This window comes from Medicago sativa, chromosome 5 (genome assembly GCF_051527215.1).
Source record: "Medicago sativa cultivar Bolivia chromosome 5, Bolivia_mono, whole genome shotgun sequence".
NCBI classification, from domain to species: Eukaryota; Viridiplantae; Streptophyta; class Magnoliopsida; order Fabales; family Fabaceae; genus Medicago; species Medicago sativa.
This window is the reverse complement of record NC_140753.1, coordinates 13,738,493-13,756,923: the sequence shown is the minus strand read 5'-3', so window position 1 is coordinate 13,756,923 and position 18,431 is coordinate 13,738,493. Positions and strand designations below refer to the sequence as shown.

Sequence of the window (18,431 nt, the reverse complement as noted above, 5' to 3'; positions counted from 1 at the left end):
ACATGAGATTTTTATTTAATCTCCTATTTTCTTGATCAATCTTGTTTATAATGTGAAATGTCATTGAGATGCTTTTAATCTCAATATGAAGTTCTTCTTATCAATCTGAAGTTCTTCCTAACACATTCTAATGTTCAGAATCATGTTTCTTTGGATATAATTGTATTGTGCATTTTTAATATCCTATTATAAATAAGACTTGAATAAACTTGTTAGAAAACAACATATATCATAATCACTCCGATCTATATGCCCAAATAAGTTAGTTATCATTAAAACATCAACTTAAGAAGGATTTTGTGATTTTCCTCATCATGTTTCATGTTTTATTTCTTTCAAGACGTGTTTTGAAAGAAGTAGTATTTTTTGTTTTAGACAAAATGGTTTTAATTTAAATATAATGTAAATCAAATTAAAACCTACCATTTAGTGAGTAGTTCATTACTTTTTTTTATTTTATTTTAAAGATCATTACCTTTATTATTATATAGTGTAAAGAGCTCAATTCATATTCTATTTGTTACATGAAAAAAAATATTGAATCATACAATAAAAGTTCATAGATTCTTTTATTTCTGTTTTTGTGATGTTGAATTTATGTTATTTTCAAATTACTCTACTAATTTGGATGAATGAATATTTTTATTTTTATTTTTGAAAAAAATTAAGATAAACATCACTTACTTTTCAAATTAACTCTTATAGTGATTCTTATTGGCGGTGGGGTTCGAAAAAAGGTGTGATGTGCTTGGATTGTCAACCATGGTGATACCTCTAACTTTAAAAGAAAAGGAGACACAATAGATGAAATTCTTTACCGTCTTATTTCATTGTCATCATATTAGAGTACAAAATCATAGCTTCAGATACCAAGAAATTATGAAGAAAAAAGAAGAAGACAAAAAAATACAATTATTGGATACATGCAGAAAAATAAATTGGCAGCTCGTGGAACATTCTAACATACGGTTTATTGTACAATTCTTTTGCTAGAGCAAGAAATCATTCATCTCAATTTCCATTAACCTCCATTAACTTGAACACAAAGTCCTTTACGACACCTAGTATAATGTTTTTGAAATTTTGGACAATCTTTATCTGTTTTACAATATTGCCGAATGACGGGATTAAACGAATCAGATACTATTATAATAAGAGATATGGAAATAATTAAAATCAGAACATAAACAAACTTTAGCGATTCAACCATATTTTCCCCTATTTTCATATAAAAATATGATATAATTTGATCTATTTATAGTGTATAAAATTCATGCTCTTGTGAAATTAATTAATAAAATAAAAAACCCTTTATAAAATTAAACTCATTACTAAATACCTCTTGGGTATATCAGTGTGTTGTGTTTGTGAATTTAACACACTTGGAAAGGGGATCATATAATAAACTATTATATAACTAACTTTTCTTCACTTTTTCCTTTAAAAAATATTTCATTACTTTTTAATCTTTCATGATGGTAAAAGGGAAAATTCTTCTTTAGGACCATGTTAATAATATCTTGGAGTTTGCTACTCTCAAGGTCTCAGGTTCGATTCCCTCTGGTGCCAATTTTGGTGGGCAAGTCCATATAGAGCTTTGCTCTGGCTTATAACGGAGCCCCTGCAAATGAGCGGTGAGATTGGTCCCCTCGGATTAGTCGGTCCTTAGATCGGATACCGAGTTTTTTAAAAAATATATATATTATCTACGAATATAATGCACAATTTGGGTGAGAACATATTTATGCACAAGTAAAATATATTGTAGTTTTTTTTTATGAACTAAGAGTAAGAAAAAGTATCAAAGAGAGACTTGGATGTCCCAACTAGGTTAGCATCTTCAAGAAACCTAAATCCTCGGTCACCTTACTCATAATATAAACTAGATCGACCCCCGTATTGTTGCACGGGTCATATACATTTACAAACATTCCTTGCAATGAAATATTCAACGTCACACAAAATTACGACAACTACAAATCCAAAAACAATACAAATGACTTGATTTTATAATTTAGGTTTTACACGTTTCGAAAAATCTCTATATACACCCCATTTGAAGTCGTATTAATGCAGTTGCCATATTCATCACTCAACATAGTTTTCGAACGATTTTTTGATGTAACTCTCGATATTGCAACATACAGCTGACCATGTGAAAGCATTGACCGAGGAAGGTACATGCCAACTTCTTTTAGTGACTGCACTTGACTTTTGTTAATGGTCATTGCAAAAGAGATACATGAGACGTTGAAAGTTAGCATGTTAATATCACCACAAAAGCATGTTAAAGTAAACATGCTGTCTAGCCAAAAAGTTTTGATTCCATAAAAAAAAGGTCAGCACTTCTCTATAATCAGTGCTTTAAAAATCAATGCTTCTCTATATATTAATTTCAAAAAATCAGACGCAAACCGTAAAGAACCCTTAATCAACTTCTAACTAAAAAAAGGAACATTCAGTTTTAGTGTGTATAGGATACATATGGCTCTCAATGAGAAAATATTTTGTCTATTAATTTTTTTTAGAAACAATCTCAAATATCAAAAGCAATATATAAGGGAAAGTGACTACTATTAGGATAGTCACAAAAAGAAATCCAACAAATTGAGTCCTACTTACTTGAGAGAATAAACTCAAAAAGAAATACAATAAATCGAGTCCAACTTGAGAGAATAACAAAATTAAAGTAACCAAAAAATATTTAAATAGAATAATGGCGTGATCAAAAAAAAAGTTTCCAGTAAAACGTGTTGGTTGAGTCCCCGTGAGCTTAGCTCACTTGGTAAGGGATAATACATTATGTATGCAGGGGTCGGGGTTCGAACCCTGGACACCCCACTATTTCACCTTTAAGGTGAATTTCTCCAGCCGTTAGACTACTTGACAAAAAAACATGTTGGTTGAAATTAATTTTTTATCATAATATTATTTGTAAGATACAAATAATACTACATATTTTTATTTTAATTTATTTTATACATAAATTAATTAAGAATGTTGAATTTAAAAATTTAGCATATAGTCAACAATAAGACATGCAATGTCATGATGTTCACTTTACACTACACTAGAGGATTTCGAAAAAATGACACCAGAGCATAATACTCTTTTCGACCGTCACTAAGCATTGACGTATTACACAATATAGCAACTTTTTTTAATTTTTTTTATCACAATATAACACCTAATCATACTTAAAACAAAATACAATGCAAAGCCAAAATTCAATTATAAATTGACCACCCCTTTTTCATCCCAAACTCGTCACCAGCAACTCTCATTCTTCACACCAGTATAGCCAAGTTAGTTAAATTGGTTCTCAAGAGAACTATCCCATTTGATCTTCATATGCACCATTTCATTTTCATTCACTTTTTCGTGCAACATCTTTTCAAAATATTAGTATAAAAATGCTAAAAAAATGCCATCATATTAATTGATCAATGAGCAAACAATAATGAAGCAAAATGACAGAGGTACTGCTCTCTAATGCGTATATGTCCTTGCCCCAAGATATGCAGAAGCTTGTTGTTATAATTTTTTTCTTCTATAAGTTACATTATAAAAAATGCTAAAAATATGAATAAACATGCGTATATACCTTATAAATATGAATATTATAGGATAAATATATGGATCTCAATGAGAAAATATCTTGTCTATTAAACTTTTCAGAAACAATCTATAATAAAGAACAGATATTTAAATATGCCATAACAATTATATTTAAATGAAATAAAATATATGAATTTCCAAATATAATATGGAAATCATTTAGTAGATACAAATAGATATCATTAGAACTCAAAATTCATTCAACAAATGGAAATCACTCAAACGAATATGATGCTTAATAAAGTTTCATGAAGCTGCATATGACTTTTGAATTCAGAATAAGTGAAAATCTAATGTAATGTAGAAGAAAAGAAAGCAACGGTCAAGATCTAATACCCCTCAGCTTTACAATTTTCCACTAATTTGTCGATGCGCCTTATTGCTGCTACTATACACCATTTGCTCATACTCAACAACTTTGTTTACCATGATCTGAAACTTGTTAAAACAAATTAAAATAGGAAAGATATCAACAACAGCAAAAGAAGAAGAAAAATCTAAAATATAAAAAATTAAGTGAATAAGAGATTAGAAGAAAGAGGCAAATGGTGAGAATTGAAAAAGGAAAATAAAATAAAGGAAATGAGTCACGGAAAAGGAAGCCAAAGACACATGACCAATAATCTATTTGTACTAAATCCAAGTGAGAAAATAATAAAGCAGTTAACGAAATGAGTAATCTATTTGTACTACTTGCTATTCAATTTATGCACCTACCATATTTTTAATAATGGAAATGGGGAGTTCTTGAGAAACTGGAACTATAAAGAATTAAAATAGCTCAAATTGAGAATGGCAATATTGAACTTGAACAATTAAAAAAATTAAAATAGCTCAATTTGAAAGGGCATAAAGTAGGAGATGTTGCAAAATGCAGTATAACTTCAAAGCTAATATCATAGATTTCCTCCCACAAATCAAAGTCTCTTCAACTAAGCAAGTAGCAACCTACAAAATAGAAACAATATAGATTAAACTTTGGAGAAAAAAAAAGTGAATCAAGGAGAGCTTAAGCACATCATCAGTTGTAGTTGGTTAGTTAATTACATAGGAATCTGTGATGAGTTGAAACAAGATGATCTGTTATCTCCATTTCTATTCATTATTATTCTTAGTACAGAAGACACACAAATTTCCCATTTACAATTTGCAAGATTTGCTAGTTGTGATGACCTCCAAGAGGCTCAAGGATCTCAAGAGGGTTTTGATTACTAGAAGTATAGTAAATCTAAGAGATTACTAATTAGAAACCTGTCTAACTAGTTTTGATGATAATAGAACTTGAAAAGTGTTCAAACCTGTCCAAAGGTTGGTTCAACAAATTGTGGATCTTGTCATCAATGGGTTTTTAAAATCTCTTGCGGTGATCACCGTTTTGATCTTATCTTCTTCATGCAGTGACGATCATTCATTTCCAGATTCATCTTCTAATCTATTCCGCTTTGTAAGTTTTCAATTTCTTTCTTGGTTCTGGATTTTTGTTTATAGAATAATTATTAAAAAATTGAATTCAATCATGAAAATATCTTCTTACCCAAGGTTCACACCTTAGGTAAGAAATGATGGTCAAATATAAGGGCTATGAAAGCAATTATTCGAGCTGGTCTTAGAACTTAAAAGTAAACTTACTTACATATAAGTTTGTTGGTGGATGTTAACGTCAACCAATCATGGTTGGAAGTGGTAGCGGCATTGGTCCTTAATTGCAAGGTTGACTCTCTATTTCCTTCAAGTATTTGGGTATTCCTATTGGCGTAAACCAGAGAAGGAAATCTTCTAGGATGTCAGTCATAAATCATAAAAAATCGTCTGTCTAATCAGAGGAATTGAATTTTCTCTTCTGTTAAAATTGTCATGTCTGTTATCCTGATCTGTTTTCTTTCCTATTTCAAAGCGTCATCATATACCGTGGCTCAAATTTGAATCATATTATAAACAGTTTATCTTGGGGGAGTAAGGAGGCAAGAAGAATTCATTGGGTAAAATTGGATAGAGTGTGTTTTGAGAGAGAATGGAGGGTTAGGCATCAAAAACATGCTGCTAGGAAAATAACTATGGAGAATGCAAGTTGAAAATCATGGATTGTGGTTTAAGATATTGAATAACAAATATGGCTTAATAGATGGAGTAATGATTGGGGAGAGTAGATGAAGTTCAACATGGTGGAGTGATATTGTTTGAGGATTGAGAAAGATGGTGTAAAAACTGCAAGGCATTTGTTTCTTGAATGTAATCATTTTTCAAGTGTGTGTGTGGGGAGGAGTGCTAAGATTGTGAGGTGTGTGTTAAGCCATGTCAAATGATGCAGCATATCACTTTCAGTAATTTGAAGAGGTTGTGAAAGGAGATAGATTGTCATGTGTGTATATTTGGATGATTTTGAATAAGAAACAAAATTGGCTTAATAAGAATACTCTTGTGTATTCTAAATTCTGTTTTACATTTCTGTTAAGAGCGCTTTTTATTGTTTGACGTACCACGGGCATACCAAACAACGTGCTGAACGTCTGGGTACTACGCGTGCCAATGCCAGTACAAGTACTTTTCAAAAATAGGAGTGCCGGTGCTTCAGAGCTCAAATTTAATGATCACAGAGGAGGTGCTGCTCCTTATATAGGAGTGTTGAGCTAACCTCTAACTAGTATTCTTTAAAAGACTGCGTAATTAACCTACACCTGTCTATAACTAACCGAACTCTGATCAGTTAGTTACACGACAGTTTATACTCAAGATGTATGCCTATGCTAAGGTGCACACTCGTGCTAGACATCATGTAACAAACTGAGCAGTGCACTATACAGCAGTATGCCTATGCTAAGACATGGCATACTATAAGAAGCGTTTGTGTTAATTAAAGAGATATCGGAGGAAGTTAGTGTAATTTTCCCTTTCATATTATACCCGTTGAAAAATTAAACACAAAAATATTTTGTGTTTGAGAGCAAGCAGGATGACATTTCCATGGCATAGGGAAAGAATAGCATTTCCATGGAGAAGATGGCTTTATTATCTTAACAAAGACAAATAAAAATATTATTAACTTAGATGTGTATTTGTGTAGTGTTTGTGTGTTAAAAGCCGAATGTCCTGGAGCGTGTTAATTCCTCATAGATAAAACCCAATGCGGGTCTAGATACATAACCCTCCAACTAAGAGAACAAACATGTCTTTTGTATTTGTGTTCTAAGACAATTTTGTTCCTCCCAAAACTTGCTTGTATCTCACCAAATTTTGTCTATTTCATCCCAACATGATGCCAAATCTCCTACACTATTCCTCAAATATTTTTTCAACTTTCCATGAGCCAATTCAACAATGTTGGTGGTTGTACACCCTAGATGCAAGACTTTATTCGTCCATGCCCTCACAAATTTTTCCTTAACGGTGTTCAAAATTGTGGTTTCAACATATGCAAGGAACTTTGGAAATGGTTTACATACATCTTTGAATTTCAATAAGGCACTTACATATGAATCCTCCGTAGGAGATTTGACCAAATCTTTCCAAGCCCTCATGATTTTGTCAACAACATCACTATGCTTCTCCTCCTTCGCTTCCTTCACTTCTTTCTCATCAACTTCTGCATCCTTATGCTTCGCTTTGACTCTACAATTTGTGATGCACTTAGCTCTTACATTCTTCCCAATATGAAAATAACAAAGTATAGCGTCGGTTTCAGGGAGAACTTTGGCAACGACATTTACCAGAGCATTGTCCCTGTCGGTGACAACCACCTTAGGCATGTTGAGTTTTGAGGACAAAAGACCAACCAACATCTCAAGTGACCAAGTAAAGTTATCCTCTTATTCAAAGGAAAGAAAGACAAAATTAACGAAATATGTCATGTTGGTAGAGGTGACATCAACAATCTTAAATAACGGCATTCAGTAGAAATTGGTTTTGTAAGTGGAGTCCATGACCAAAACGGTCGGAAAAGTGTTAAGCATATTAATTAACTCCGGATGAGCAAAAAAATATGTCTTCAAAAGTGGTTTTCTCACTATTTGCTTTTGTGAAATAGGCGTATTTATGCTCCTTCAACTTCGAAATCAAGTATTGCATATCTGTCGTGTCACCTCTTATCCCCTTGCGCCATCTAGTTCGCGCATTGTACACTTGTTTGATAATATTTCTTTGTTTTTTTTTTGCTTCAAATTTGTGAGAATATTCCTAGGCACCGGCATGCTCTGTCATGTCAATAACTGTTTTCTTCTCCTCCTCTTTTATTCTACCCGCAAGAAGGTGGACGGCTAACTTTAGCATCAACTCATTGTTGTAAATTCCATTAAGCTTTTCCAACCACCAATCATTTGTATCCTTATCAAAGAAACAACACAACCTAAACCAACAATCACATTTCCTTGTGCCCGTGCCTTCAAGGTTCAGTTTCTTCCTCATCTTCTGTGTTTTGTATTCACCACTCCTTTCACATTGCAACGACAATGTTGACCTTTTTGAACTATATTTATCTATAGATTTACTAAATCCAACCCTTGCTGCTTGTCGACCAACCCAACCAAGCAAATAATCTCGCTCTCGCCATCTTTCATTTGTTAAAAAAATTGAGTTGGTTTCTACTTCATAACCGCGAAGCTTTGCAACATCGGTAGATACCGATTTAGGTTTTTCTTCAATGTGAGCTTGAAAGGGAATTTTGACTTTCAACTTCACATTAACGGTTGGTTTGACATCGCTGGAAGCTTTGCTAGAAGCTTCAATTATGGCCGGTTTTGGCTCAACGCCATCATCCGCCACATTTTCAACCATCACTATGTCTATTGAATAACGAAATAACAAGGGAAAAAATATAAATAACTTGCGCAAGAAGCTAACAAAGAAAAAAATTGGCGCAAAATTTCAAAACTGGGCGTTACACCTGCGTGACTTAAGTCATGTGGGCTTTACACCTACGCGAGTTAACTCGCGTTGGCCCAGCGTGACTTAACTCATGTTCCAGTTGCGTCCCAAACTGACGAACATACCTTAAAAACTAGTAAAATCAAATGAGTTTAGATGATACATTACCTGATTTTTTATGTTTGATGAGCGTAGAATGTAACGCCCTCCTTTTATTTAATTATTTTTATTAAGTTAGAATCTATTTATGTGATTTATTTATATATATGAGGTGTTAGTATTTTATTATGTGGCATTATTCTATTATTTATTAGAATATGAGAATTATTGGTGTAAGTAGAATTGGGGGTTAGAATAGAAAGAAGAATATGTTGTTGGGCCCAAAATAGATTTAGAAAGAATAGAAAGGTTATAAATAGAGGAAGCCGAGAGAATAGTTTACAACGTACGTTCAAGTTTTGGAGAAAAGAGGAGAAAAGCCGAGAGAAGAAGAGAAGAAGAGAGAGCTGCGATTTCTGCAAAATTAAGGTAAGGGTGAGACTATCTTGCTTTAATATTAAGTTGTAAATCGTTAGATTACATCTAGCAAAGTTGGGGAGAGTTTGTGAGATTAAGAGGATTAGGGTTTTGAGTGAAGAATTGAGGATTAATGGATGAAAATTGTTAGATTGATGTAGAAACTGTGAACAGTCCTTAGATAATCCGTAGAATGATTATTGGAATAGTTTTGAGGTTTAAAACATATGATTAGATGAGAAGTCAGTGAGTTTAAGAATTAGGGTTTATGAGCGATTTTGATGATTAGATGATGAAGAGCCGTAGAATTGATGAGAGAATCATGAACAAACCTTAGATATCCTATAGGAATGTTATTAGAAGTAGTTTGATGGTTAGAAACATGAGAATGGATGAAAAGTTGAGATTCTGAGAAAAAGTGATTTTAAGTGTTTTTGAGAAATAAGTGATTCTAGGATAAGCTGTTTTGGAGATTTAAAAATATGATTTTTCAGTAAAATATGATAGGATTTGTCGAATAGAACGCGTAGGCGAAAACGGAATCGGATTCGGAGTAACGGTTAGGTTTTTACGGACGAAACGGTGAAACCGAAAAAAATGGGACTGCACAGAGCTGCGTCGCAGGTGGGCTACTGCCTTCCCACGCCTGGGTGCAGTTTTCCACGCCTGGGCGCAGCAAGGCATCCCCTCATGGGTGACTGCTTGTTGTGTTTTCGTTGCGTGCTGTCAGAACTTCGATTGTTGCGTTCTTGTGTCTTTTTCACCCATTTCCGTGTTGAATTAGCTTTCGGTGTAAACATAAAAGTTGTAGATATTTGAGTTAGATTTCTAATGGTTTTGGTTTGACATGAAAATGATTCATAGTTTTTGAGTTATGATGAAAATAGTCCAAGTGGGTCTTCAGAAAACTTTAAGAAAACTTAGCATAACTAATCCCAAGTTAGTCCAAAAACTTATGGTTGGTTTCCCAACTTCAACTTAAGTATTAGGGATTTAGTTGAGGTGTTTTATGAGTATTTGGCTTATGTCTCATTGATCAAACTTGATTTGCTTTTGAAGAATGTTTTGGACTTTGATATGAATGTAATTGATTAATGTATATGTGGTTATTGTTGTTGATATGTTGGAATACATTATGTGAGTATTGTATGATACATAATATTATGATGTTCTATGATGTTAAGTTGATATGATTCATTTCTTATTGATGATATGATATTCTAGCACTGTTATATGCTGCAATTGTTGCTGTTTGTTGCTGCTGAATCTTAGTGAAGATGTATAAGTCGGTCTAAGTTGTCATGATTTAAGAAGTTGTCCATTTTAATGGAATTGTATAAGATGTTCACGTTGTTGTCCAAGTTGTAGGAAGATTGTGTCGTTGCATAGTCAGTGATGGGGGCTTAATGCCCGACAGGTTCTTTATGACCTTAGCGATGGGGGCTTAATGCCCGACAGGTTCTTTATGACCTTAGCGATGGGGGCTTAATGCCCGACAGGTCCAAATATGACCTTAGCGAAGGGGGCTTAATGCCCTGGTGGTACCACATGCATATTGAAGTTGTCTAAGTTGTTGTTGAAGATGTTGTTACATTGTAGAGTCGTCATAACTTATATTTGATGATGATTTAATGATGATGTTTGTTTAAGAAGTTGATTACGAACTTAATTATGAAGTTGTTTTCGATAAATGATATGCTTTGATAATGATACTTATGTGAAATACATGATGATGCTTATGATTATATTTGGTGTTAGATGTTGATGCTTATGATCATTATATGTGTTGATGTTTGTGATTAATATATGTGTTGATGTTTGTAATTAATATTTGATGATGTATGCTGATGTTTATGAATTAGTAATTGATGTTATATGATGATGTTTACGTCTACAATTAAGATGATATAAGATGAAGTGTATAACTAATGTAGGAGATTAATGATGCTAGTTAATGGAGTATAAGATATGTTAATGATGTTTAAGTTGTTGAATGTACTTTATATGATTTATATGTTTAATATTATTGTTTGAGAAATCTCACCCCTTCTGCTTGAAAATGTTGCCCTTCGTATGGGTAACTTGCAGGTAATAAAGACTAGAAGTGTTCGTGAGTGGACTCCTCACTTGTGTCTAGGTGCTCTGATACGTAACGGGATGGGACTTACTTTCATATCTATTCCTTACGTGTCTTTTATGAACGTTTTATGAATAAGTATTGAACCAAATTATGAGATTTTCTGATAAGGCCTGCGTGCCAAGACTTTATTCATGTCGAACTATTTCCGCTGCGTATTTCCATACTTTTATGATGTTGAACCTGGAAGGATATTTATTAATATCTATTTTATGACGTTAAAGTAGTATGTGACATTCCGTTTATGATTTAAATACTCTGATTTAATATGAAATTTTTATGTTGGGAAAACGGGGTGGTACATAGAAACTTACTTCCTGACGATTTGCAATGATTTGAAATGAAGATTTTCAGCCAAAAATTTGCAGTTTTTGGGTTATTGGAGGTGAAGAGGGAAAGAAACTGGTTGTTGGAGTGTGGGACTGATGGGTTTTGTACCAAAACAGTACATCCATCCCCACGTGAGTTAAGTCCCATTGAGTTACAACCTGTGTGAGTTAACTCACGTTGAACATACCGAGCGTGACTTAAGTCATGCATGGGTACTTTCGTCAATTCAGTTGGGAGTGAATATTTTTTGTTGTGATATTTTTCCACTTTTTGAACCCATCACCCGAACCGGCCCACTTGAAAGACAAAAAAAGCACACAGGTTTATTGGTTTACGGCCGGTTTGGTTTCACTTGTTCAGCCCTAGGTCAGATGATGAAGGACTAATGACCACACAAATGATCAATGATCCAGGCGATGACTTGGATGCTTGGTACAAATGATGTGTTTGTTGACAATTCATTGATTGAAGGATTTGTTTGCCCGATAATATCTTAATCACCTTGTCTTGTGTTTTGACGACCACTTGTCATTACCTCAAAGATAGGTCTACGTCTTCTTCAAATCCTGATGTTCAACCATTGCATAAAGACCAGAGGATGACACTAAATACTTCATTTATCTTTTACTAACCTAGATTCTCATAAACACAATTAGTTGACAAATTGTTCCTTTATTAATAGTTTGTTTATCATCAAAACATAATATTGAGAGGAGGGATGGAACCATAATTTTTTGTTAAGGGTGACGAAAATTATGTGTAGTTCTTTGTTTTTTTTTAAAAATTATAAACCCACATTAACTTAAACGCATATAATATATCATATATGCATAAAAATTTATATTTAATTTATATACAACGTTATTGTAAAAAAAAGTTACACCGTCAATCAATCATAATCATCAAATTATTAAAAACGTTAGACTTTTATCTTAATTATTTTTAAAATTACACATATGATTGGTTGTAATTTGTAGACAATATATCATGATTAAAATTTAAATGGTTATATATACAAAATTATATATTCATTTCAATAATTTTATCAACAGTTAAGGTATTGTATTTTTGTTTTGTCCTGTAATAGTAGATGGTAAATGTGCCAGGATACTCCTCATTTAAAGAACACCTTCCATTTAAAAAGTAATAGGCTCATGAAATAAAATAATATATTTTTTTAAATGAAAGTGACTATTAAATGGAGAGGATCTCAACCCATGATAAATGATTCAAAGACGTTTGATATGTTGAAGTGCGAGTTTTATTCTCTACATCTCAATATTTAGTGTGTGTAATTTCGCCACTAAACTCTACAAAAAAATGTCTAATTTTTACGATCTTATCAAAAATATTATTTTAAAATAGCCACATTAAATTTGTAACAACCGTTCTTCCTAAGCAATAATCAATCTCATTTTGAAATAATTTAAGAAATGGCATTGGAAAGAGCTTGTAAATATCTAAGGTGATGTAGAAAGAATACTGTCCCCGTGAGCTTACCTCAATTGGCAAGGACATTACATATTTTATGCAGGGGCCAGGGTTCGAACCCCGGACACCCACTTCTCCACATTTATGTATGTGAGTTCTAGCCACTAGGTTACTAGACCAAAAAAAAAGAAAAAAGAAAGACTACTATATATATTAATGCAACCATTTTGGATTAGGAGTGTGTTGTAGTGCAATTAATGAGTGATGATGTTACATAATTCAATCAAAAACGTCTGAAAGGGGGGAACATGTATCTTCAAGTATCCATATACTCATACAATTTTAGACTTTGGGGTGGCGGTAACCCCTAATATCTAAGGTGATGTGAACCTACGTGTGGTTCTAACAATCTTAGTCCATGAGAATAAAGAATTTTGATAATTCCTTGATTAACATGAGATTTTTATTTAATCTCCTATTTTCTTGATCAATCTTGTTTATAATGTGAAATGTCATTGAGATGCTTTTAATCTCAATATGAAGTTCTTCTTATCAATCTGAAGTTCTTCCTAACACATTCTAATGTTCAGAATCATGTTTCTTTGGATATAATTGTATTGTGCATTTTTAATATCCTATTATAAATAAGACTTGAATAAACTTGTTAGAAAACAACATATATCATAATCACTCCGATCTATATGCCCAAATAAGTTAGTTATCATTAAAACATCAACTTAAGAAGGATTTTGTGATTTTCCTCATCATGTTTCATGTTTTATTTCTTTCAAGACGTGTTTTGAAAGAAGTAGTATTTTTTGTTTTAGACAAAATGGTTTTAATTTAAATATAATGTAAATCAAATTAAAACCTACCATTTAGTGAGTAGTTCATTACTTTTTTTTATTTTATTTTAAAGATCATTACCTTTATTATTATATAGTGTAAAGAGCTCAATTCATATTCTATTTGTTACATGAAAAAAAATATTGAATCATACAATAAAAGTTCATAGATTCTTTTATTTCTGTTTTTGTGATGTTGAATTTATGTTATTTTCAAATTACTCTACTAATTTGGATGAATGAATATTTTTATTTTTATTTTTGAAAAAAATTAAGATAAACATCACTTACTTTTCAAATTAACTCTTATAGTGATTCTTATTGGCGGTGGGGTTCGAAAAAAGGTGTGATGTGCTTGGATTGTCAACCATGGTGATACCTCTAACTTTAAAAGAAAAGGAGACACAATAGATGAAATTCTTTACCGTCTTATTTCATTGTCATCATATTAGAGTACAAAATCATAGCTTCAGATACCAAGAAATTATGAAGAAAAAAGAAGAAGACAAAAAAATACAATTATTGGATACATGCAGAAAAATAAATTGGCAGCTCGTGGAACATTCTAACATACGGTTTATTGTACAATTCTTTTGCTAGAGCAAGAAATCATTCATCTCAATTTCCATTAACCTCCATTAACTTGAACACAAAGTCCTTTACGACACCTAGTATAATGTTTTTGAAATTTTGGACAATCTTTATCTGTTTTACAATATTGCCGAATGACGGGATTAAACGAATCAGATACTATTATAATAAGAGATATGGAAATAATTAAAATCAGAACATAAACAAACTTTAGCGATTCAACCATATTTTCCCCTATTTTCATATAAAAATATGATATAATTTGATCTATTTATAGTGTATAAAATTCATGCTCTTGTGAAATTAATTAATAAAATAAAAAACCCTTTATAAAATTAAACTCATTACTAAATACCTCTTGGGTATATCAGTGTGTTGTGTTTGTGAATTTAACACACTTGGAAAGGGGATCATATAATAAACTATTATATAACTAACTTTTCTTCACTTTTTCCTTTAAAAAATATTTCATTACTTTTTAATCTTTCATGATGGTAAAAGGGAAAATTCTTCTTTAGGACCATGTTAATAATATCTTGGAGTTTGCTACTCTCAAGGTCTCAGGTTCGATTCCCTCTGGTGCCAATTTTGGTGGGCAAGTCCATATAGAGCTTTGCTCTGGCTTATAACGGAGCCCCTGCAAATGAGCGGTGAGATTGGTCCCCTCGGATTAGTCGGTCCTTAGATCGGATACCGAGTTTTTTAAAAAATATATATATTATCTACGAATATAATGCACAATTTGGGTGAGAACATATTTATGCACAAGTAAAATATATTGTAGTTTTTTTTTATGAACTAAGAGTAAGAAAAAGTATCAAAGAGAGACTTGGATGTCCCAACTAGGTTAGCATCTTCAAGAAACCTAAATCCTCGGTCACCTTACTCATAATATAAACTAGATCGACCCCCGTATTGTTGCACGGGTCATATACATTTACAAACATTCCTTGCAATGAAATATTCAACGTCACACAAAATTACGACAACTACAAATCCAAAAACAATACAAATGACTTGATTTTATAATTTAGGTTTTACACGTTTCGAAAAATCTCTATATACACCCCATTTGAAGTCGTATTAATGCAGTTGCCATATTCATCACTCAACATAGTTTTCGAACGATTTTTTGATGTAACTCTCGATATTGCAACATACAGCTGACCATGTGAAAGCATTGACCGAGGAAGGTACATGCCAACTTCTTTTAGTGACTGCACTTGACTTTTGTTAATGGTCATTGCAAAAGAGATACATGAGACGTTGAAAGTTAGCATGTTAATATCACCACAAAAGCATGTTAAAGTAAACATGCTGTCTAGCCAAAAAGTTTTGATTCCATAAAAAAAAGGTCAGCACTTCTCTATAATCAGTGCTTTAAAAATCAATGCTTCTCTATATATTAATTTCAAAAAATCAGACGCAAACCGTAAAGAACCCTTAATCAACTTCTAACTAAAAAAAGGAACATTCAGTTTTAGTGTGTATAGGATACATATGGCTCTCAATGAGAAAATATTTTGTCTATTAATTTTTTTTAGAAACAATCTCAAATATCAAAAGCAATATATAAGGGAAAGTGACTACTATTAGGATAGTCACAAAAAGAAATCCAACAAATTGAGTCCTACTTACTTGAGAGAATAAACTCAAAAAGAAATACAATAAATCGAGTCCAACTTGAGAGAATAACAAAATTAAAGTAACCAAAAAATATTTAAATAGAATAATGGCGTGATCAAAAAAAAAGTTTCCAGTAAAACGTGTTGGTTGAGTCCCCGTGAGCTTAGCTCACTTGGTAAGGGATAATACATTATGTATGTAGGGGTCGGGGTTCGAACCCTGGACACCCCACTATTTCACCTTTAAGGTGAATTTCTCCAGCCGTTAGACTACTTGACAAAAAAACATGTTGGTTGAAATTAATTTTTTATCATAATATTATTTGTAAGATACAAATAATACTACATATTTTTATTTTAATTTATTTTATACATAAATTAATTAAGAATGTTGAATTTAAAAATTTAGCATATAGTCAACAATAAGACATGCAATGTCATGATGTTCACTTTACACTACACTAGAGGATTTCGAAAAAATGACACCAGAGCATAATACTCTTTTCGACCGTCACTAAGCATTGACGTATTACACAATATAGCAACTTTTTTTAATTTTTTTTATCACAATATAACACCTAATCATACTTAAAACAAAATACAATGCAAAGCCAAAATTCAATTATAAATTGACCACCCCTTTTTCATCCCAAACTCGTCACCAGCAACTCTCATTCTTCACACCAGTATAGCCAAGTTAGTTAAATTGGTTCTCAAGAGAACTATCCCATTTGATCTTCATATGCACCATTTCATTTTCATTCACTTTTTCGTGCAACATCTTTTCAAAATATTAGTATAAAAATGCTAAAAAAATGCCAACATATTAATTGATCAATGAGCAAACAATAATGAAGCAAAATGACAGAGGTACTGCTCTCTAATGCGTATATGTCCTTGCCCCAAGATATGCAGAAGCTTGTTGTTATAATTTTTTTCTTCTATAAGTTACATTATAAAAAATGCTAAAAATATGAATAAACATGCGTATATACCTTATAAATATGAATATTATAGGATAAATATATGGATCTCAATGAGAAAATATATTGTCTATTAAACTTTTCAGAAACAGTCTATAATAAAGAACAGATATTTAAATATGCCATAACAATTATATTTAAATGAAATAAAATATATGAATTTCCAAATATAATATGGAAATCATTTAGTAGATACAAATAGATATCATTAGAACTCAAAATTCATTCAACAAATGGAAATCACTCAAACGAATATGATGCTTAATAAAGTTTCATGAAGCTGCATATGACTTTTGAATTCAGAATAAGTGAAAATCTAATGTAATGTAGAAGAAAAGAAAGCAACGGTCAAGATCTAATACCCCTCAGCTTTACAATTTTCCACTAATTTGTCGATGCGCCTTATTGCTGCTACTATACACCATTTGCTCATACTCAACAACTTTGTTTACCATGATCTGAAACTTGTTAAAACAAATTAAAATAGGAAAGATATCAACAACAGCAAAAGAAGAAGAAAAATCTAAAATATAAAAAATTAAGTGAATAAGAGATTAGAAGAAAGAGGCAAATGGTGAGAATTGAAAAAGGAAAATAAAATAAAGGAAATGAGTCACGGAAAAGGAAGCCAAAGACACATGACCAATAATCTATTTGTACTAAATCCAAGTGAGAAAATAATAAAGCAGTTAACGAAATGAGTAATCTATTTGTACTACTTGCTATTCAATTTATGCACCTACCATATTTTTAATAATGGAAATGGGGAGTTCTTGAGAAACTGGAACTATAAAGAATTAAAATAGCTCAAATTGAGAATGGCAATATTGAACTTGAACAATTAAAAAAATTAAAATAGCTCAATTTGAAAGGGCATAAAGTAGGAGATGTTGCAAAATGCAGTATAACTTCAAAGCTAATATCATAGATTTCCTCCCACAAATCAAAGTCTCTTCAACTAAGCAAGTAGCAACCTACAAAATAGAAACAATATAGATTAAACTTTGGAGAAAAAAAAAGTGAATCAAGGAGAGCTTAAGCACATCATCAGTTGTAGTTGGTTAGTTAATTACATAGGAATCTGTGATGAGTTGAAACAAGATGATCTGTTATCTCCATTTCTATTCATTATTATTCTTAGTACAGAAGACACACAAATTTCCCATTTACAATTTGCAAGATTTGCTAGTTGTGATGACCTCCAAGAGGCTCAAGGATCTCAAGAGGGTTTTGATTACTAGAAGTATAGTAAATCTAAGAGATTACTAATTAGAAACCTGTCTAACTAGTTTTGATGATAATAGAACTTGAAAAGTGTTCAAACCTGTCCAAAGGTTGGTTCAACAAATTGTGGATCTTGTCATCAATGGGTTTTTAAAATCTCTTGCGGTGATCACCGTTTTGATCTTATCTTCTTCATGCAGTGACGATCATTCATTTCCAGATTCATCTTCTAATCTATTCCGCTTTGTAAGTTTTCAATTTCTTTCTTGGTTCT

The 18,431-nt window shown here is 32.0% G+C and overlaps 1 protein-coding gene across 1 annotated transcript; it reads right to left on the bottom strand.

The window, feature by feature from the left end:
- Positions 1-7,788: 7,788 nt before the first annotated feature.
- LOC146920280 (uncharacterized) lies at positions 7,789-8,385 on the bottom strand. Its single transcript, XM_085711125.1, has one exon. The coding sequence runs from the start codon at positions 8,383-8,385 to the stop codon at positions 7,789-7,791; it is 597 nt and encodes a 198-aa protein (XP_085567251.1).
- Positions 8,386-18,431: the final 10,046 nt, after the last annotated feature.